Source organism: Stomoxys calcitrans, chromosome 1, assembly GCF_963082655.1.
Source record: "Stomoxys calcitrans chromosome 1, idStoCalc2.1, whole genome shotgun sequence".
Lineage (NCBI taxonomy): Eukaryota > Metazoa > Arthropoda > Insecta > Diptera > Muscidae > Stomoxys > Stomoxys calcitrans.
The window spans coordinates 185,123,490-185,145,739 of NC_081552.1; the positions used below are offsets into that span (position 1 = coordinate 185,123,490).

Here is a 22,250-nt window from a genome sequence, read left to right on the forward strand (position 1 = left end):
GATATCTTGATTTAAGGTCTTGCGTCCATAAAAAGCGCATTTATTGTCCGATGTCGCCGAAATTCGGAAAAGTGAGTTGTGTTAGGGCCGTCGACATTCTCCTTCAATTTGGCTTATATCGGTCCAGATTTGGATATAGCTGCCATATGGACCGATCTCTCGATTTAAGGTTTTTGGCCCATAAAAGACGCATTTATTGTCTGATTTTGCCAAAATTTGGGACAGTGAGTTGTGTTAGGCTCATCGACATCCTTCTTTAATTTGGCCCAGATCGGTCCAGATTTGGATATAGCTGCCATATGGACCGATCTCTCGATTTAAGGTTTTGGCCAATAAAAGGCGCATTTATTATCCGATGTCACCGAAATTTGGGACAGTGAGTTGTGTTAGGCTCTTCGACATCATTATTTAATTTGGCTCAGATTGGTCCAGATTTGGATATAGCTGCCATATGGACCGATCTCTCGATTTAAGGTTTTGAGCCCATAAAAGGCGCATTTATTGTCCGATGTCGCCGAAATTTGGGACAGTGAGTTGTGTTAGGCTTTTCGACATCCTCCTTCAATTTGGCTTAGATCGGTCCAGATTTAGATATAGTTGCCATATGGACCGATCTCTCGATTTAAGGTTTTGGGCCCATAAAAGACGAATTTATTGTCCGATGTCGCCGAAATTTGGGACAGTGAGTTGTGTTAGGGCCGTCGACATTCTCCTTCAATTTGGCTTAGATTGGTCCAGATTTGGATATAGCTGCCATATGGACCGATCTCTCGATTTAAGGTTTTTGGCCCATAAAAGACGCATTTATTGTCCGATGTCGCCGAAATTTGGGACAGTGAGTTGTGTTAGGCTTTTCGACATCCTCCTTCAATTTGGCTTAGATCGGTCCAGATTTGGATATAGCTGCCATTAGGACTGAGCTCTCGATTTAAGGTCTTGCGCCTATAAAAGCCGCATTTATTGTTCGATTTTGCCAAAATTTGGGATAGTGAGTTGTGTTAGGCCTTTCGATATCCTTCTTCAATTTGGCCCGGATCGGTCCAGATTTGGATATAGCTGCCATATAGACCGATCTCTCCATTTAAGATTTTGGGACCATAAAAGACGCATTTATTGTCCAATTTCGCCGAAATTTGGGACAGTGAGTTGTTAGGTCCTTTGACATCCTTCTTCAATTTGGCCCAGATCGGTTCAGATTTGGATATAGCTGCCTTATAGACCGTTCTCTCGATTTAAAGTTTTGGCCCCATAAAAGGCACATTTATAATCCGATTTCGCTCAAATTTGACACAGTGACTTATGTTATGCTTTTCGACATTCGTGTCGTATATGGTTCAGGTCGATCTATATTTGGATATGGCTATCAAAAAGGCAAATATTTTGTTCTACAAATATTTGTTCTGCAGTGACTTGTGTTTGCTAGACCACTCAATGTCCGTGCGGAGTTTGGTCTAAATTGGACCATATTTCGATATAGCTGCTATGGGGGCATAAATTATGCATTTTTTCAACGGATTAAGACGAAATATGGTTTACATATATACCCGAGGTGGTGGGTATCCAAAGTTTGGCCCGGCCAAACTCAACGCCTTTTTACTTGTTTTAACTTAATTAATTGAGAGACGTATTATTGTGCAGCAGTACTTATTGATTTATTTTATCATTAAGAAAATGACGTCGGTAGGCTAGAGGATGCGTGCAAGACTACCAAACAGGAGATCACGAGTTCAATACTCTGCGGGCACCAAAATTATTAAAATTTGTTATTAAGGGTAATAGTAGAGAGTGACGGAGGAAAACCCGAGAGCACCAGTAGAACGAACGAGGCAAAGCAGCGCGAGCCGAACAAAGAAAACAAAATCACCACCATCCGAAGCAAAGCACATGCGTTGGCTGGTGGTTAGGTTAGATAGATGGTTTTTTGCCTTGCTTATGGATATATTGTTGTTGTTGCTATATGTTGGCTTGCAAAGCGTGCCTTTCAACAACAAATTTGTACTTTGGGTGGTTGAGATTCAAAATAAATTGCTGCCGGATAATTAACAACTATCGTGGTTGTTTTTTCGACCAAAGTTGTTGTTTTTAAAAATTATTTTTATCTGTGAAATATTTGTGCAAAATTTCAAGCGCCTAGCTTCACTCCTTCAAAAGTTAACGTGCTTTCGCCAGACGGACGGACATGGCTAGATCGACTTAAAATGTCATGACGATCAAGAATATATATCATAAATCCAAATTGCGAAATTGTTCATCAATAAGTTCCTTTATAGGACCGATTTGAGCAAATTTTTTAATTGAATGTACAAATTTCATAATTGAATTTAATTTTTAATTTTTTCTGTGCAATGTTTTCGCCATTGTACAGCAATTGGGCAAGTAGAAATTATGATATTAAATTATGAGTCTTTACCCATTAAAACTGTTGTTGGTTCCTTTTTAAATATTTTAGTCTTTTTTTATTAAAACTAATTGCTAGAGAGTATCAAACTTAACAACAAACAGTACCTTTTTTTAGTAACAAAAATGTTTCAAAAAGGCCTTTAGGAGCCACCCATATCCTTGAGTTTACCACACATAGTTAGGAGCATAAGCCAGAGGTGAAGAGTAGGCCAAAGGACTGCTGTAGGCCAAAGGAGCTGGAGCTGCATAACGAGCTACAAATGGAGCAGGGGCAGCATAGCGGGCTACAACAGGAGCAGCGGCGTATCTGGCAAACACTGGAGCATGGTAGGCAGCTGGAATGGGAGCTGCAGCAAGTGGGGCAGCAATGGGAGCAGGTGCTAGAACTCGAGGAACTGGAGCAACCACTCTGGCAACTGGTGCAATTGGAGCCACTGGGGCTACTGGTGCCACAATGGGGGCCGTCACCAAGCCATTGTGTGTCCTGGCCACAACTTGACTGCTGGTTGCTGTAATCACTGGTGGATGGGCTGCTACCACAGGAGCGCTATAAGCCAAAGGGGCGCCAATCAATCCAGGTTTGGCGGCAGCGCAAGCGAAGACAGCGAACAAAACCACGGCCTAAAAGTCGAAATCGTATTATTACAAAAATCCTTTAGCTGTAGTTTTTTTTCTAATCCTTACGTATTTGAACATTTTGTTTTGCTTAGTTAGGTTGATGTGATTGTAACACTTTGGAATGCAAATAAAATTTGATGTCTTTTTCCTTGCCATGCCGACTTTTTATATTGAAAACAAATTTTTTTCACATACCTTTGGCCAGCAGCGAACTGACCTTAGTCAACACTAAAAAAAGACATCGTACACATGAAAGAAGTCATGAAGGCATGACACCCTAGCATTTTAAGCCACTTGCACATAGCTTCGTGAGGTGGGAAATGGTTGTTTGCTTACTTTTCTGTTAAGGGTATGCGGATCACGTCTGATGCTTTGTAATTTTAGTGGGTTTTTATGTTAAATGGCAGTTGGCTGTTTGGCATTAATGATCCCCTTCGACGTTGTCTCATCGATTGGTTAAATTGTTAGCATAAATTTTATTTAACGGTTTATTTTTGGTTATTTGTCATTGTACAAGAAAGGGTGGGTGGTGTAGCATGAGGTGGCCAATTGACGGGTATGTTTGATGACAACTGTAAAGGCTTTAGAATATGGCCAACTGTAGGTCATGATACACATTTGTAGTGTCTTTATTGACACAAGTAAATGGTCTTAAGGCTAAACGATTTGGTTCAATGTTTTCTTGTTGTAACGTAGAGTTTGGCTAAGGTCATCAATAATTGGCAGAATGCAGACACAAAATTACCGGCAGTGGACAGAAACTGTCAATGCAGAACAATTTTTTTTCCTATGTTCACTGACAAAGTTTTTTGAATGTTGAAATGGGAAAAAAGAATGAGATAAAAAGAAACTGATGAAAACAGCATCAGAGATAGTGCACTGCAAATTATCCTACAAACATTCTATTAACGCCGACTGGTTAGTATTTAGCTGTCTTATATATATTCTAGCTCGAGTTCGGAAAGAGGTATCTCAATTAACTGATCTCCCGATTATACTTCCCAGAGCAAGTTCAGAAATGAACCCACTTCATGCACCGGTTACACCTCACCGACCCCGACCAACGATGGATGCGGTTCTGGCAAACCGAACAGAATAGGCTCCGGGGTTCTTTTCAATTCCTGGACGGACGAGAAGCGTCCGGAGAAAGCACTCCGGGATATACCTTTCCCATAACGAAATAAGGACGAACACGTAAACTGAGTCAGCAGCCCTTGCCAATGATGATTCCATCGGGACAACCCAGTGCGTACAACCGGCTGCCATGGGATTGATAACAAGCCGGTAATTTTTTATAACTCAAAAATTCAAAAAATTTTTTTGAAAATTAAAAGAAAGTTTTCCAGAAATCTCACTTCCAAGAATTTTCCAAAAAATTGTTGCTTAAATTTTTGAGCTATAAAAAATTACCGGGGTCAATACCATGGCAGCCGGCTGTACGCACCGGATTGACCCATCGGCAAGGGCTCCCGCCTCAGTTTACGTGTTCATCCTTATTTCGTCATGGGAGAGGCATATCCCGGAGTGCCTTCTCTGGACGCTTCTGGTCCGTCCCGGAATTGAAAAGAACCCCCACCCTGTTCTGTTCGGTTTGCCTGAACCGCCTCCACCATTGGTCGGGGTCGGTGAGGTGTAACCGGTGCATGAAGTGGGTACATTTCTGAACTTGCTCTGTGAAGTATAGTATTGTAGATATATCAGGTTGTGAACCGATTTGAGACATAGTTGTTGATGGTCAAACCAAAGCGCTTCATGCCAAATTTCAGCCAAATTGGATAATAATTGCGCCCTTTAGAGGTTTACGAGAAGTCAAGATTCGAGATCGGATTATGTGCGAGCTATTATATCAGGTAATGAAACAATTTAAACCATACATAGCGCAGTTGATAAAAGTTAGAGCAAAACACTCCATTTAAAATTTCAGCCAAGGCGGATGATAATTGCGCCCACTAGCGGCTCAAGCAGTGAAGATCCGTGATCGGTTTATATGGGAGCTATACCAGGTTATAGACCGACTTAGACTGCACTAGGCACAGTTATTGGAAGTCATACCAGAACACCACATGCGAAATTTCAGCCAAATCGAGCAAAACTTGTGGCTTCCAGGAGCTCAAGAATTCAAATCGGGAGATTGGTTTATATGGAAGCTATATCCAAATTTGAACCGATATGGGCCATTTGCAATCCCCATCAATAAGAAGTATCTGTGCAAAATTTCAAGCCGATAGCTTTTCGCGTTTGACCGCTATTGTGATTTCGATAGACAGCCGGACGGATGGATGGGCATAGCCCGATCGACTCAGACCATCGAGAATCAAATCATCAAGAATATATATTCTTTATGATGGGGTCTTAGACGAATATTTCGAGGTGTTACAAATGGAATAGCTAGATAAGTATACCTCCATCCTATGGTGGTGGGTATAAAAATACATACAAAATAATAATCAATTTCAAAAAAATCGGATCTGCAAAATTTCAGAAAAATAGGATCTGAATTGCGCCTTCCAGAGGCTCAAAAAGTAAATTCTGGAAATCCGTTTATATGGAAGCTGTATATAATTATGGACCGATATGGCCCATTTACAATCCCAACCGACCTATGCTAATATGAAATATTTGTGCCAAATTTAAAGCTTTACTCCTTCGAAAGTTAGCGTGCTTTCCACAGACAGAAAGACGGACGGACATGGCTCGATCGACTTAAATTGTCGAGGCGATCAAGAAAATATAATATTTTGAGGTGTTACAAACGAAATAGCAAAGTTAGTATACCCCCATCCTATGGTGGAGGATATACAAAGAAACGGAGGTATTCACAAAACTTAATGAAGCCTTAAGATAGATTTATTTGACAGTTCTCTAAAGGAGACCTCTCAAATAAACCTATTGTTATACCCACCACCGTAGGATGGGGGTACACTAATCTAGTCATTCCGTTTGTAACATATCGAAAAGTTCGTCTTAGACCACCTATTCTTCATCGTCTCGACTTTCCGAGTCGATCTAGCCCTGTTCGTCTGTCCGTCCGTCCGTCTGTCTAAATCACGATAGCGGTCGAACGCGTAAAGCTAGCCGCTTGAAATTTTGCACACATTCTTAATATTGATGTTGGTCGTTGGGAATTGCAAATTGGCCATATTAGTTCAGATTTAGATATAACTATCATATAAACCGATGTCCCGATTTGACTTCTTGATCTCCTGGAAGCCGCAATTTTTGTCCGATTTGGCTGAAATTTCGCATGTTGTATTCTGTTATAACTTCCAACGGTCCAAGACTTCTTGAGTGCTTACAAGCCGCAATTTTTCTCCGATTTGGCTGAAATTGAGCATGTAGTATTCTGTTATGACTTCCAACAACTGTGTAAAGTACGGTTCGAATCGGTATATAACCTGATATATCTCCTATATAAACCGATCTCCCGATTTAGCTTCTTGAGTCCTTACAAGCTGCAATTTTTATCCAATTTAGCTGAAATTTTGCATGCGTTGTTCTGTTATGACTTCCAACAACTGTGCCAAATACGGTCTAAATCAGGCTATAACCTGATTTAGTAGCTCCCATGTAAACCGGTCTCTCGATTATCCTTGTTCGGTTCGTAGAAGCTTTAATTTTTGCTGATTTGACTGAAGTTCGGTATGTAGAATAAAATTATGCCCTTCAACTAAATTTATTTTGTACAAAATTTTAACAGAATACTTGGTGGTGGGTTCCCAAGGTTCGTCACTCCGCTTTTACTTGTTTTCAAATTAAAATTTGTCTTTATTTAAAGTATTAAGGCATAGTTTTAAATTACAACTATATAAACATTAACAATTCTAACAATAGTTTCTAATAATGATTCCAATTACATTTCTATGTCAATCAATGAATTTTGTATCATCAGAAGCATTGCGGAATTGTTGATGCATGATGTGGGACTGATGTTGTAGGCCGTCGTTATTTCCCTGTTGCTGCGGAGTGCTGTTTTTTGTTTCCGTTTTAGATTCATTCTGCTGATGTTTTAGACGCATCATTTGCAAATACTGACGATGCCTTTGACGGGCAATTTCTCGGCGTAAATTTTTCTTGAATATCGTTTCTCGACTGAGGATCTGTAAATCAGCTGCTGAACATTTGTTGATATTCTTGACCGTCCTTGTAATCAGCTCTTGCGTTAGCAATAATTTCGTACGAGATATGCCCATGGGAGAGCTAAAGCGTTTCCTTAGCTCTTCACGATGCAAGTATAAGGCATATGTGAAGACATCTCCCTGTTGCATCGCATGACCATTGCGAGTGAATGCAACTTCGTCCGACAATGAGGTCTCAATTCCAGTTGACATGGTTCTGAGTTGTCTGCGTTTGCTTTTTTTGTTTGTTTGCTGATGTGATCCTTATCGGAGTCCTGTTGCAAGAACACTGATGTTAGCCCTTCCAGACAGTGCATATTAAATATGTCACCATCAGGTACAAAGTCCTTTTCGCATTCATATTTCAGCCCATCAGGTGTGAGGTAAGAGATTAACTTCAATGATGTACAGGTATTTTTATGAATGGCTATGGCATAGTCGAAACATTTTGGCAAAAGGATTAAGCTAGATCCTTTTGCCGAAATGTTTCCTTGGCAAGCTGCATTGTTTAAAAAATGGATATTTTTTCAATTTTAATCCGTCTAGTCATAAAACATGTGTGAAAAAAATCAGCGAAATCTGGATGGGTTCATATTAGTGCTTACAAATCCATTTGGATTAGCGCTTCGCAGAATTTTTAGCGGAGGCCAAATTGGAAAATGAGGTAAATGTCAACTAAACCGAAAAAAAAAACATTTAAAAAATTAATGAAACTGAATAATAATTTAATAGGTTCACATAGAATACCATACTCAAGTCTTCTGAGTCTTAGCTGGTGTAAGTTAACAATAGATTAGCATGAATAACCCACAATTGGTGTAATAAAAAGTAGAATAATGAATGAAGTAGATAAAAGGAATCGAAAGTAATCAACTTTAACACCCTGTATCTCATCCTGTATTCAAAATATGAGCCAACAATAAGATGTTGCTGAAATCCTATGTCCTCCTTCACAAATGCCAGGAACATTTTAAACTGATCAACTCATTAGATCAAAAGTGGTGGATTTATTTGACTTTTTCTTTGCCATTTTTTGCCAGTGCTGAAAGATCCACCATTGAAAAATCTTTAAGGAGCATTATTAGAGAAATTTTAGAAGATGGTGGCCTATCGGTAGGCTCGTGTTTAATTTTGTTCGTTATTATACCCGCCACCATATGATGGGGTACGTCATTCTACAATATTTGTAGCACCTCGAAATATTCGTTTTAGACCCCTTAAAGCATACATACTTTTGATCGATATGAGATTTTAAGTCGATCTAGCCATGGCCGTACGTTCGTCTGTCTGTTGAGAGCACGTTACCTTTGGACCCATTGACATACAGATTAAGTGCGAGGCAGCCACTGCGGCTATGAGACTTAAGGCGATGGGAGAATGGTTTGAGGATGGGAGCAGCTAATACAATCGCGGTATAATCGAGGCGACGATAGGAAACCTGGAAGGAAGGGAAGAAGTTTCCGATCGGAAACCTGAGATGAATCTTGTGGTCGAGTGTGAGACACTGCTGCCAGCGGCACAGTCTTGGATTGACGAAACCCTAATATTGCCATCTGGAAAATCATGTTAAACGGATGGATCAAAGCAAGAGGACAAAGTGGGTCTGGGACTCTACATTGAGAACCGAGGGACTGAGATCTGTTTTTGACTGCCTGACCATAATACGGTCCTACAGGTGGAGATCCGGACTATCACGGAATGCGTGAAGGATGGAGCTTACGCAAGGACGTCGAGTGTGAACAACTTTACGGACAGTAAAGTCCCTTTACGTCCTTTACGGGCAATAGAAAGCGTAATAGGACGGTAAGGTCACGAACAGTCTTGCAGTGTAAGAAGAAGATTAACGCCTTCACTGAGGATGGCAAAATCAGCATCGTTTGGGTGCGGGGCCATAACGGAGTGAGGGGGAATGAAAGGGCAGACGATATTGCGGTGAAGGCCAGAAGACTGCCAGCAATAAACTTGGTTAACTCGAAGTCTTTCGGGTCAATGCAGTCTGAGTTAAGGGAGTGGGCGACGAATGCGCATGGAACCTGTTGCAACAACGGCACGGTCGGTAGGACAGTGAAAATCCTAGTGGGGGATGCAGATCGTGAGAAGACGAGACTATAATAGAAAGGAAGTAAGTAGGTCAGTATAGCTATTGGTATCATAACGGGACTCATAGGACCACGAGCTTACTTATGTAAAATCGATGCGGCAAGTGATAGCATGTATAGGGCATGTGAGGAAGATGATGAGACGTTGGAGCATTTCCTATGTCATTGCCCGGCTTTCGCGTCTAACTGATACCGGCACTTAGGTGGGGACACTATACCAGACAGGGAAACATGGAAAAAAATAAGTATTTTGGTTCGAGGTTACTTTTTTCTTGAATTTAGAGCGCACAACAAGCCGATTACTGGCTTAGGTGTATGTTCATAGTGGCATGGGGCGAATTAATATCTGCATCCTCTATTCAGCTTAACCTAACCCAACTTTGGAAGGAGTAAAGATAGGCGTTTGAAATTTTGCACGAATACTTCTTATTAGTGTAGGTCGGTTGGGATTGTAAATGGGAAATATCACTCCATGTTATGATTTAGCTGCCATATAATATAAAGGGCTTAATGCTTATCCGAATTTGCTGAAAATTTGCATGAGGTGGTTTGTTATGACTTCCAACAACCGTGCCAAGTACGGTCCAAATCGGTCTATAACCTGATATAGCTGCCATTAAAACCGATCTTGGATCTTGATTTTTTAACCCTCTAGAGTTTTTTCCACCCACTATGACATCTAGAGATTTAACTCAAATGTCTGTAAACACTACATCCTTTTCCCCCCTAATTCCTAACTTCCATTTGCCAACGCAAATCATAGGTGACATCCCCCTGCGGGTTGGTTGATAGAAAAAAAACATCTAAAATTGGGCTAATTTCGGCCGGGCCGATTGATACCCACCACATTGATACCCAAAAACTTCCCTAAACAAACATATTGGACGAAAATATCAATATGGGACTCAAATGAAAGGTATTCGGGACTAGACTACCAATATGATATAAAAAATGAGGTCCAAGTTATTGGGGGTCTCCACACCCTCAAATGGGAATATTATTCGATCCTAGCTAGATGAGCCTCAAATTAAAAGCATTTGGTAGCAGATTACGAATATGACATTAAACGTTGTGTCCAAGAATCTAGGTGGTGCTTTACCCCCCCATTAAAACAATGGGGGATCAAGTAATAGATACTTTTAAGTGGAGTGCGTCATTCAAATTTGTGCTCAAGTGGCAGATGGAGTGAGGCGTCCCCCACGAAACGGCTGTATGCACCAATTATGACAATATGAGGTTAAATTCAAATATCTAGCGGACCACCTCACCTCGAAACAGTTGATCAATTATAATGACCTAACAGGACACTGCCGCCGTACCCCCAAAGTTATGACTTTCAGTGTGATAGGAGCAGTTGCAAAGCTTAAGTCAAGGTGGCCCCCATATTTAGCTCATCGACAAGGAGCCTTCTTTTTTACATCGTTTAATTACTGAGAACTGTCGCCACCGCACCTAATATAAAGACCGGCAAATAAATTCTCTACCACTGAGAATCGTTCATATGGCAATTTGATTTGATTTAAAAAAGACTAAATTATGGCTATATAATGGGAAATTTGCAAAAATAGTACAGCAAACAACCGCAACGAAATTCTTAGACTTTATTTTTCTTTATTTTACGGACCGATAGGTTGCCATAACAAAGATAAATGGTGCATAATCAATTTTTACCACTCTGCCCCCTCTCTGTTCGTGGTGGCGTCTCCAATCAGTTGATCCATTTCCAAACAGAATAGATGGCGCTTATTTAAATGTTAGTGCTGCCATCGATAAGGGAAAGGTTTAGACTTTAATACCCAAAATGTTAACAAAATAACTTAAAAGTTCTCCGTTCCATGTCGCCCTGGATGCTTGCGCAATCACATATAAACGACTGAGAATTTTACATTTCTCCCATCTGTTAGAGCTTTTTTCAACATACAGCGGTCAAAAAAAGTATTCATCATTCAATGTTTTTTTTTTAATAAGTCTACAAAAGACAATTGGAATAAAAACATATTAAACTAATGATGCAGTAGTGCTTGTGTGATATATATGTACACAATTTCATTGTTTTTAAAGAAAAAAATAGTATTTATTGGAACAAAAAGGGCCATTTTACAGCTGAACACAAAAAATTAAACAAAAAAAATATTCATCATTGCAAAAAAACAAAAAAATAAATAACATAATTTAAAAAAATTAATACTTTGTTATTCGACCACCGCGTCTTATAACTTCTTTTAAACGGTTTGACATCGATTGGACTAATTTAGCGGTTATATTTTGGTCTATATTAGTCCATTCCTCCATTATCACCTGTTGCATTTGACTCTTGCTCGAAAAATTGCGCGTTCTCAATTTGCGTTCGAGATGTTCCCAAAGATGTTCAATTGGGTTCAAGTCGGGACTTTGAGGAGGAGTTTTAATGACTTTGGGGCAGTTATACAGCATCCACATCTTGGTATTTAAAGCAGAATGTTTGGGGTCATTATCTTGATAATATTGAAAGTTATTACCAAGCCCAAGTTTTACAGCACTATCTTTTAAATTCCTCTTTAAAATGTCAATGTAATACTTATGATCCATTACTCCATTAATAATTTCAAGATTTCCCGCTCCTGAAGCCGCCATACACCCCCAAACCATTAAACCACCTCCACCATGTTTTACAGTAGCAACTGTGTTTCGTTCTTCAAGCTCTGTATTTAGTTTTCTGTACACTATGACCTTTCCATCGCACCCAAAAAGATTAAACTTGCTCTCGTCTGCAAAAATGACTGTTTTCCAAAATGATTCGGGCTGTTTTACATACATTTTTGCGAAGTTTAGCCTTTTCACTCGGTTTATTTTATTTATAAAGGGCTTCTTACGTGCAGTTCTTCCTCTGTAACTATGCCTTTTGAGTGTATTTCGAATTGTTTGTGTAGTAACTTCCTTCTCTAAATATTCCATAGTGTTTTTACGAAGAATGGTCGCATTTGTCTTCGGAGTTTTCTGAACTTGCCGCACTAGCCAACGCACATCTCCAACTGAAAGTGCTTTTGGTCGACCAGATCTTGGTTTATTGTCAACAGTTTTCGTTTCTGTCCACTTTCTGATGATGGATTGTATAGTAGATCGTGGTCTATTTAATATTTCACTGATAGTTTTTTGAGTTAAACCATTCCTGTGGTGTTTTATTATCAAAACTTTTACCTCATCAGAAACCTCGTTTTGCTTACGACCCATTTTGACAAAAACTATATTTTCAATGAAATTAAATATTTGCTGTCAAGGGCAAAGCCTCCTTTACTAAATAAAACAGAAAAGGGGGATTCCCAAATAATATTTGAATTTGACTTTGATGATAGCACATCAATGATAAACACTTTTTTTGTTCTGTTTTTGGTGTTATTATATAAAATTGCATTTTTTGCGCTAATTAAATTTATTTTTTGAATTTATTTTAAAACATATTACGAAAAATAAACTATTGCATAAAACTGCATTATTTGTTTACTTTAAATTTTCTTCAATTACCCAAAATAAGTGAATTTATTATCAATTTTGCTAATGATGAATACTTTTTTTGACCGCTGTATGTTATGAATCTATAAATTTCCTTTGTCTATGCTGCTACTCGCTTGGAGCGGCTTAGCGCCTATAAAATTGATCATCATGTGTTAGTTGTCTATAACTGACTATATAAAGGGTGATTTTTTTGAGGTTAGGATTTTCATGCATTAGTATTTGACAGGTCACGTGGGATTTCAGACATGGTGTCAAAGAGAAAGATGCTCAGTATGCTTTGACATTTCATCATGAATAGACTTACTAACGAGCAACGCTTGCAAATCATTGAATTTTATTACCAAAATCAGTGTTCGGTTCGAAATGTGTGCATTCACCGTAACGTTGCGTCCAACAGCATCTTTGAAAAAATACGGTCCAATGATTCCACCAGCGTACAAACCACACCAAACAGTGCATTTTTCGGGATGCATGGGCAGTTCTTGAACGGCTTCTGGTTGCTCTTCACTCCAAATGCGGCAATTTTGCTTATTTACGTAGCCATTCAACCAGAAATGAGCCTCATCGCTGAACAAAATTTGTCAAAATTTGAACACATTTCGAACCGAACACTGATTTTGGTAATAAAATTCAATGATTTGCAAGCGTTGCTCGTTAGTAAGTCTATTCATGATGAAATGTCAAAGCATACTGAGCATATTTCTCTTTGACACCATGTCTGAAATCCCACGTGACCTGTCAAATACTAATGCATGAAAATCCTAACCTCAAAAAAATCACCCTTTATATAGTCAGTTATAGACAACTAACACATGATGATCAATTTTATAGGCGCTAAGCCGCTCCAAGCGAGTAGCAGCATAGACAAAGGAAATTTATAGATTCATAACATATGTTGAAAAAAGCTCTAACAGATGGGAGAAATGTAAAATTCTCAGTCGTTTATATGTGATTGCGCAAGCATCCAGGGCGACATGGAACGGAGAACTTTTAAGTTATTTTGTTAACATTTTGGGTATTAAAGTCTAAACCTTTCCCTTATCGATGGCAGCACTAACATTTAAATAAGCGCCATCTATTCTGTTTGGAAATGGATCAACTGATTGGAGACGCCACCACGAACAGAGAGGGGGCAGAGTGGTAAAAATTGATTATGCACCATTTATCTTTGTTATGGCATCCTATCGGTCCGTAAAATAAAGAAAAATAAAGTCTAAGAATTTCGTTGCGGTTGTTTGCTGTACTATTTTTGCAAATTTCCCACCCTAAGATAGATAATTCAGGCAGTTTATGTGGCTATCTTTGCCATAGATAAAAATTATTAGTAGAGTGTGAAGTTTGTGTTAAACTGTTAGAGGGGAAGGCTCAACGAACGTACACAAACTCAAAGCCGTTTTTCTACGTCTTGAAAGCGAAAGCTCAGTGGAGCGGATTTGATTGAAAATTTAGCTCAAAGATAAGAAGCCTCCTTTTATAGTCGAGTCTAAGTGGCATGCCGATGAGCACAAAGTTCGGCCGGGCCAAATCTTCTTATCTCATTTATATTTTTTTGCCCGATATCTCTTTGTAGGTTAACAAAGGATAATGGAAAAAAGTTGCAAAGCTATTGGAGCTGTTTCAGGTTATCAACCAATTCGGAACATGCTTGGTTTGGCTGTTGAAGACCATAGTAAATGTCATTGCGCAAAATGTCAGCAAAAATTGGATTAGAATTAAGCCCTATAGTGGCTTAAGAATATAAATCTGGAGATCGGTTCATATGGGAGCTATATCAGGTTATGGACCCATTTAGACCATATTTGGCACGTATGTGGAAGGTAATAGAAGTCGTTAAAATAATGTTTAGTCAAATCGCATAACAATTGCGCCCTCTAGAGGCCCAGAGAGTCAAATTAGGAGATCGGTTTATATGGGAGCTGCATCAAGTTTTAAACTGGTATGAAGCATGCTTAGCACAGATGTTGGAAGTCATAACAAAATATCTTATACAAAATTTTAAACAAATCGGATTAGAATCGCGGCGTTTAGGGGCTCAAGAGGTCAAGATCCAAAATCGGTTTATATGGCAGCTATATCAAAACATAGACCAATATGACCCATTTAAAATCCCCACTGACCTACACTAATAGGAAGTATTTGTGCAAAATTTTATTGCGCCTAACTTTATTCCTTCGAAAGTTAGCATGCTTTCGATAGATGGACGGACCGACATGGCTAAATCGACTTAGAATGTCAAGAAGATCAAAAATATACATATATACTTTGTTGGATCTCAGATGACTATTTCGATGCTTTACAAACGGAATGAGAAAAATAGATTGTGATGAAGGTATAAAAAGAAAAAACAAATTTAGTGGTCTAGGCCGTAAGTTTTTGTAATGAAGTCATAAATGGATAATGGTTATTGTCGCAACTATTATTGAAGGAATATCCAGTGCTCAAATTATTTCTAATATTTTTGGCATGGGTAAGCCGAAGATGCTTACCCATGCGCAACGGTGACATTAGATAGGCCGAAAAAAGTGGAAATTCGATTGAATTTAAAAATAGAAAAAAATGATGACAATGTGATTGGAAACAACAGCGAGCATCACCAACAACAAATTCAGCGCCATCTATTGGGAGATAGAAATTATTTGAATAGCCAAGCACACCTGAACAAAGAAAGAGAGCGCGAGAGGTACAGGAGAGAGTGTTCAAAGTTGGTCATATGCATTTCACTACTGTGTTGACAAGTTATCTGTCCTTCGAATAAATAAAATAAAGGAACTAACCTTTGACTGTTTTCGGTATTATTTGTTTAACCCTCCTACCCTGGGACAAGCTTCCACAATAGTCCAAAAGTTCTATAAAAACATGGCCCCAAAATATATACGTAACTTAGTGAATGCAAAGAAGAGTAATTGAAATGACAGTTATAATTCATATGGTGTAAAAGGAAGCGCTGCGAAGCGGGCCGAGTTCAGCTAGTCTTATATATAAAATTCAATTTGTGTTTGCATGTTTGTTTGTTTGTTGCGCATAGACTCAAAAACGGCGGAACCGATTTTCCCGAAATTTTCGCACATTGCGTAGGTTGGTCCGGAAGGAAAAATAGGCTATATAATTTTTCGGTATCGGAAGGGGGATGGACCCTCATCCTAATGCCAAAAACACAACCCAAAATCAAATGTGGATCGATCTGGGCAATATGGGTATCAAATGAAAGTTATTGGAGAGTAGAATACGAATATGGTATTAAAATTTGAGTCTAAGTACTCATCGGGCCGCTGCAACCCCAAAAATTCCCCAAACAGACATATTGGACGTTCATTTCGATATGGGGCTCAAATGAAAGGTATTCGGTAGTAGATTTCGAATCTGACATACAAAATCAGATCGAACTATAGAGGATCAAGCCACCCCTCAAAAACGCCATTAGACCCATTATGACTATATGATGCTTGGCTTAAAATTTTCAAAGATTGTGTACGTTTGTCTGGAAGGAAACATAGGGTATACAATGTTTAGATATCAGGTTGAGGCGGACTCTCCCCCTTAGCACAAAAACGCCACCCATATCCGAAAGTGGTCCGATGGGCACAATAAGGGTATCAAATAAAAGGTATTGGAGACCAGAAAACGGTCCAAGTACCCAACTCAATGACAAGGGAACTTTTTTTTATAGCCGAGTCCAAACGGCGTCCCGCAGTGCGACACCTCTTTGGGGAAGGCGCAGCGGAGCGGGGCCGGTTCGGCTTGTTTTTTATTTATTAAACTGAGCACACGGAACAGCAGCAAGAGCCGTTGCCGTTGTCTAGCGTTCGAAGTCATTCATACAACATCCAAAAGATGTTCTTAAGACAATCAAACTTTGTTTGAAAGATTGGATTCGGCCTATAAATAGTGTGTTGGCAATCAGTGCAAAATTCAGCTCTGACTTTATGACCAAATGTCACCGCCAATGGGTCAGTCCTGCAACAAATAGCGACCACAATTTTCAAAAAAAAAAAAAACATTGAGCTATCTTTACCGATTTCACAGTAACAGAAGAATTTTGACAATTTTCGACTTTGACAAAATGTACCCCAAATGGGCCCCCTCAAAATAAAATCCTAGGTATGTCCCTGGCTCCGATATACATGTGTCGCCCGATTTCCACTTAAATGGCTGTAGTAACTACAATTTTACAATTACAATTTTTTGTTTTGTTGCTGATCTTAACATATCTGCAAGATTTCATCAATATTGGTTCAGATTTAGATATAGCTCCCATATATATGTACCACCCGATTTTCATTTAAAAGGCCGTTGTTACTACAACTTTCAACCGATCTGCACACTATTTGGCACAGCGCGTTTTTATTACTGATTTTAACTTATCAGCAAGATTTCATCAAAATCGGTTCAGATTTGGATATAGCTCCCCTATATATGTATAGCCCGATTTCCACTTAAATGACAGTAGTAACTACAAATTTCAACCGATCTGTGCAAAATTTAGCGCGGATCGTTTTGTTACTGATCTTAATATATCTGCAAGATTTCATCAAAATCGGTTCAGTTTTGGATATAGCTCCTAAATATAGTTATCGCCCGGTTTCCACTTAAAAGACCGTAGTACTACAATTTTCAATGGATCTGTACAAAATTTGGCACGAATTGTTTTGTTACCGATCTTAAAATATCAGCACGATTTCATCAAAATCGGTTCCGATTTGGATATAGCTTCGATATATATTTGTCTCCCATATACATATTACTTTACTTTAATTGGCTATGACAGAATATTTGTTTCATTAGCCAAACGTAGAATAGAATTCCAAGCGCCTCGATCTTCTGCGCTTATTTTAAAATCTCTGACACCAAGTTTCGAGGTGTCTCCCACCACTTAATCTTTCCATCGGGCTTTTGGTCTTCTAGGTATGCGTGTACCACCGTGTTTGCCTTTGAAAGACTTCTTTGCTGGAGCTTCTTCATCAATTCTGACAACATGACCTAGCCAACGCAGCCGTTGTTTTTTGATACGTGTAACTATGCTATCGTCGTCATACAGCTCGTGGTTCATACGTCGCCTATATTTTGGTCCATATGTTTTACGAAGAATCTTTCTCTCAAACACTCCAAGCACTGCCTCATCTGCTTTCACAAGTACCCATGCTTCAGAACCATATAACAGCACGGGTAGTATAAATGTCTTGTATAGTGTAATCGTCGTCTGTTGAGAGGTGGCCTTGTTTCTAAACTGCTTACTTAGTCCAAAGTAGCATCTGTTTGCCGGTATTATTCTTCGCTTTATCTCAAAACTGGTGTCATTCGTTTCGGTTACGGCGGTGCCGAGGTAGGTAAAGGTACCGACTGTCTCAATGTTGTGGTTCCTAACTTTCTCCATTTTCTTTATCTGCTCGGTTGTGCAAGGCTTTTTGGGAGTTGAAACCATCCATTATGTCTTATCTCCATTTACTGCCAGACCCATTTTCACTGACTCTCTTTCGATTCTTTCAAAGGCTGCAGTTACTACTTCCGGTGACCGACCTATGATATCGATGTCGTCGGCATAGGCGAGTAGCATGTGTTCTCTTGTGATTAGTGTCCCATACCTATTCACATCTGCATCTCGTATAATCTTCTCCAGCAGGATATTAAAGAGATCACACGATAGGCTGTCTCCTTGTCTGAAACTTCGTATTCTTACTGAGGAACGCGTATCAGCAAGTGTCATCCTGCAGAGTCTTATTAATTTTGCAGGGATACCAAACTCTGACATGGCTTGAAATACCTTTGAGCGTAAAGGAGTATCGAAAGCGGCTTTGTAGTCAACAAAGAGATGGTAGGTGTTGATTTGTCCTTCTCGGGTCTTTTCCAGGATTTGGCGCAGTGTGAATATCTGGTCTAAGGTGGATTTACCAGGTCTAAAACCGCATTGATAGGACACAATTATCTTATTGACTTTTGGTTTTAATCTTTCACACAGAACGCTCGAGAGTATCTTGTATGCGATGGGGAGGAGACTTATTCCGACTTGTCTCCTTTCTTGTGTACGGGACATAGTTTGCTGAGGTTTCAATCATCGGGTATGCGTTCTTATAGCCAGATTGCGCAGATAAACTGATGCATACGCCTTATGAGCGTGTCGCCTCTCGTCTTAATTAGTTCATCGGGTAACCCGTCGGCTCCTGCTGCCTTGTTGTTCTTTAGTCGGGTCACTGCTACATGGACCCCATTCTGACTAGGAGGTAAACATTCTATATCATCATCAGGGATTGGTTCTGCGGTATCGTCTTCGCCGCCAACGTCGGACACTGGCAGTTGGGGAAAATGTTCTTTCCAAATCCTCAGGATGTTATTTGTGTCGTTTCTACTATTCCTTTGTTTCTCATAATAGTTCTCATAATTTTCCGGGGGCGGGTTACTGGCTCAGCGCCCCAACCGCATGGGTTTTGTGGGATTGCACATGCATCTCTCGTTGTGGCGAGCCGCTTACTATAAGATCCGACGCTCACCTCCAGCTGCCCCTAACCTGGGAACAGGCGCTGATGTGGGCCATTGGTTATTTGAAGGCGACAATAACTCGCCTTGTCATCTCGAGTATCATTGGCATATCCCATATATATCGTACTTGTTTGGCCGTAGTCGGTTCACATTTAGATATAGCTCTCATATACATATATCTATTGCCCGAATTTATAATTGTACGGTAGTTGTAGGGTTTTATATAGTCGGCTCCGCCCGACTTTAGCCTTTTCTTACTAGTTTTTCGTTATTTTTTACTCACCACTTCATTTTTCTACTCCACTGGAAATAAAAATAAAACAATGAACAATCCTATGGCAGCCGTTTGTACGTACCGGCTCGACCCGATGAAAGCCCTCATCGGCAAGGGCTGCCGCCTCAGTGTACAGCACACTGCTACAACAACAACATAAAACAATGAAACTGGTTTTTCTTCTTTTTATTAAAATTTTATAATAATTTAAGAACAAATCATCATCATCGACGACTTCATCATCTATTAAAAACAAAATACACGATAACTCTATAAAAATATATAATGTATGTATAGTAATAGTAATAATAATAATAATAATAATAATATTAATAATGATAATAATAATAATTATAATTATTAATAAATTTCTTTTTCACATTCACTTAGTTTTCGCATGGTTGTGGTTGTTGTTGTTTTTGTTTATTTGTTGGTTGGTTGTTACCTTTTTAAATGGACTTAATCATTAAAAAACAAAAAAGAATCTAATAAAATTCTAGATAAGGATTTTCGCAGGGTTCTTTTTCTCCTCTTCTCCTCTTTGCATCGTATCATTGCAATATAAGTTTTACTTGTTTTTGTTTTTTCGTTTGTTATTTGTCTCTGTATACAAATAAAATGTTTAACACCAACTTATAAACGTATATGTATATTAAAAAGAAAGCAAAAAAAAAAAAAAAATACAAAATAAAAATAATGTTTTATTCTTTTTTTATTTGTTTGTTTACTAATAGTTTTGTTTTTATTTAGAATAATAATAATAGTTATAATTATAATAATAATGTAATAATAAAAAGTATATATTATTAAATATTTATTTTCTGGTGTTGTATTCTTTTTTATGCATTAAATGATAAAAAAAAGAACAGAAGAACATTTTTTGTTTTCAATTGAGAATTTTGTTTGTTTGTTTCTTTTTGTAGTTTTGTTTTCAGGATTTTTTGTTATTTTTTTTTTTTTTAATTATTATATATGAATAAATGTTATAAATTTGTTTTGTGTTGTTTCTGCTGTGGTTTTTGTTGCTATTGCTGATGGTGTGGTAGTTGTTATTATTATTACTATTGCTTTTGATTAGCTTTAAGTGAATTTCATTTACTTAATTTACTTATTACTCTAATAAGCGCTCCATTCTCCTCCTTAAGGCGTAAGTTTTCAGTTTTATAAGCATCCAATTGCTGTGAAAGAAACAGAGAACAATTTTTTATTATTATGTTTTTGTTTATATAAACTAAAAATGTCAAAAAAATATTCAAACAAATTCATTCCAAAAACATTTATTTATTTAAAAAAAATTTTCAAAAAAGCCTTTTGTACACAGTTTTTGTAAGCGTTTCAATGCGTTCATTTAACATAGAAGAACATTTAGAACATTAATAAAAAAAACCCTGTAGGGGCACTTGAGGTGAGAGCAAACGTTTGGGAATGAGAAAAAAAACAGCTGCAAAAAAAAAAACATGATATTTAAAAATATGTATCATACACATATAGCCAGCGATGTGAGTTTGTATGTGAGGAAATTGAAATTGAAATTCATTCATAGATGTGCGAAAAAATATCCACTTAAGCACCCACTTTTTATTTTAAACACCTTCGTAGAGAGCAAAATGGAAACATTTTAAAACAAATGCTGATATATTCTTTGCAATTATTGAAACACCCTGTGCTATAGAGGCAGGTGAAGCAATGAAACGCTTGACGAATATTGGCAACACCTTAACTATACACGATGGGATACTCTGTCAAACACAACAGCTGGAATATTTGAATTGGCTAAACTTTCATAATTATAAATGTCTACAGCAAACTTTGTGGAAATATGCCAAATCGTAAAAGAATTGTGTCTTCTAGTGGCTCAAGAAGTCAAGATCTAAGTTCGGTTTATATGGCAGCCATATCAGGTTATGGAGCGATTTGGACCATACTTAGCACAGTTGTTGGGAGTCATAACAAAACACCTCATGTAAAATTTCAGCCAATTCGGGTAATAATTGCGCCTTTTATGCGGCCAAGACTTTAAATCGAGAGTTCGGTCTATATGGCAGCTATATCTAAATCTGGACCGATCTGGGCCAAATTCAAAATGGATGTCGAAGGACTTAACACAATTCACTGACCCAAATTTTAGCGAAATCGGACAATAAATGTGCTATTTATGGGCCCAATAAATTAAATCGAGAGATCGGTCTATATGGCAGCTATGTCCAACTCTGAACCGATCTGAGCCAAATTGAACAAAGATATTGAAGTGCCTAACACAACCCACTGTCCCAAATTTAAGCAAAATCTGATAATAAATGCGGCTTTTATGGGCCCAAGACCTTAAATTGGCAGATTGGTCTATATGGGGGCTATATCCAAAACTGGACTGATCTGAGGCAAATTGAAGAAGGATGTCAAGTAGCCTTACACAACTCACTGTCCCAAATTTTGGCGAAATCAGGAAAAAATGCGCCTTTTATGGCCCCTAGACCTCAATTAAAGAGATCGGTCTATATGGCAGCCACATTCACATCTGGACCGATCTGAGTCAAATTGAAAAAGGATGACAATTAGCCTAACACAACTCACTGTCCTAAATTTCAGCAAAATCGTATAATAAATGCGGCTTTTATGGGCCTAAGACCTTAAATTGGAAGATTGGTCTATATGGGGGCTATATCCAAAACTGGACCGATCTCAACCAAATTGAAAAAAGATGTCGAATGGCCTTACACAACTTACTGTCCCAAACTTCGACGAAATCGGACAATAAATGCGCCATTTATGGGCGCAAGACCT

At 38.5% G+C, this 22,250-nt stretch overlaps 2 protein-coding genes across 8 annotated transcripts in view; both read right to left on the bottom strand.

The window, feature by feature from the left end:
* Nucleotides 1-2,565: 2,565 nt before the first annotated feature.
* Nucleotides 2,566-3,131, bottom strand: LOC106090434 (calphotin-like). The gene is made up of 2 exons (XM_013256605.2): nucleotides 3,085-3,131; nucleotides 2,566-3,021 (listed from the first exon to the last, which is right to left on the bottom strand). The coding sequence occupies exons 1-2, from the start codon at nucleotides 3,094-3,096 to the stop codon at nucleotides 2,566-2,568; spliced, it is 468 nt and encodes a 155-aa protein (XP_013112059.2). The 5' UTR covers nucleotides 3,097-3,131.
* Nucleotides 3,132-19,640: 16,509 nt separating this feature from the next.
* The window catches only part of LOC106090695 (protein phosphatase 1 regulatory subunit 12B), a 225,032-nt gene continuing 222,422 nt past the window's right edge, over nucleotides 19,641-22,250 (bottom strand). For all 7 annotated transcript variants that reach the window (XM_059363347.1, XM_059363315.1, XM_059363278.1 and 4 more), the window contains one exon: nucleotides 19,641-20,647. In XM_059363347.1, coding sequence (XP_059219330.1) covers nucleotides 20,561-20,647 — 87 coding nt within the window. In that variant the 3' untranslated portion in view covers nucleotides 19,641-20,560. The remainder of the gene's footprint in view (nucleotides 20,648-22,250) is intronic.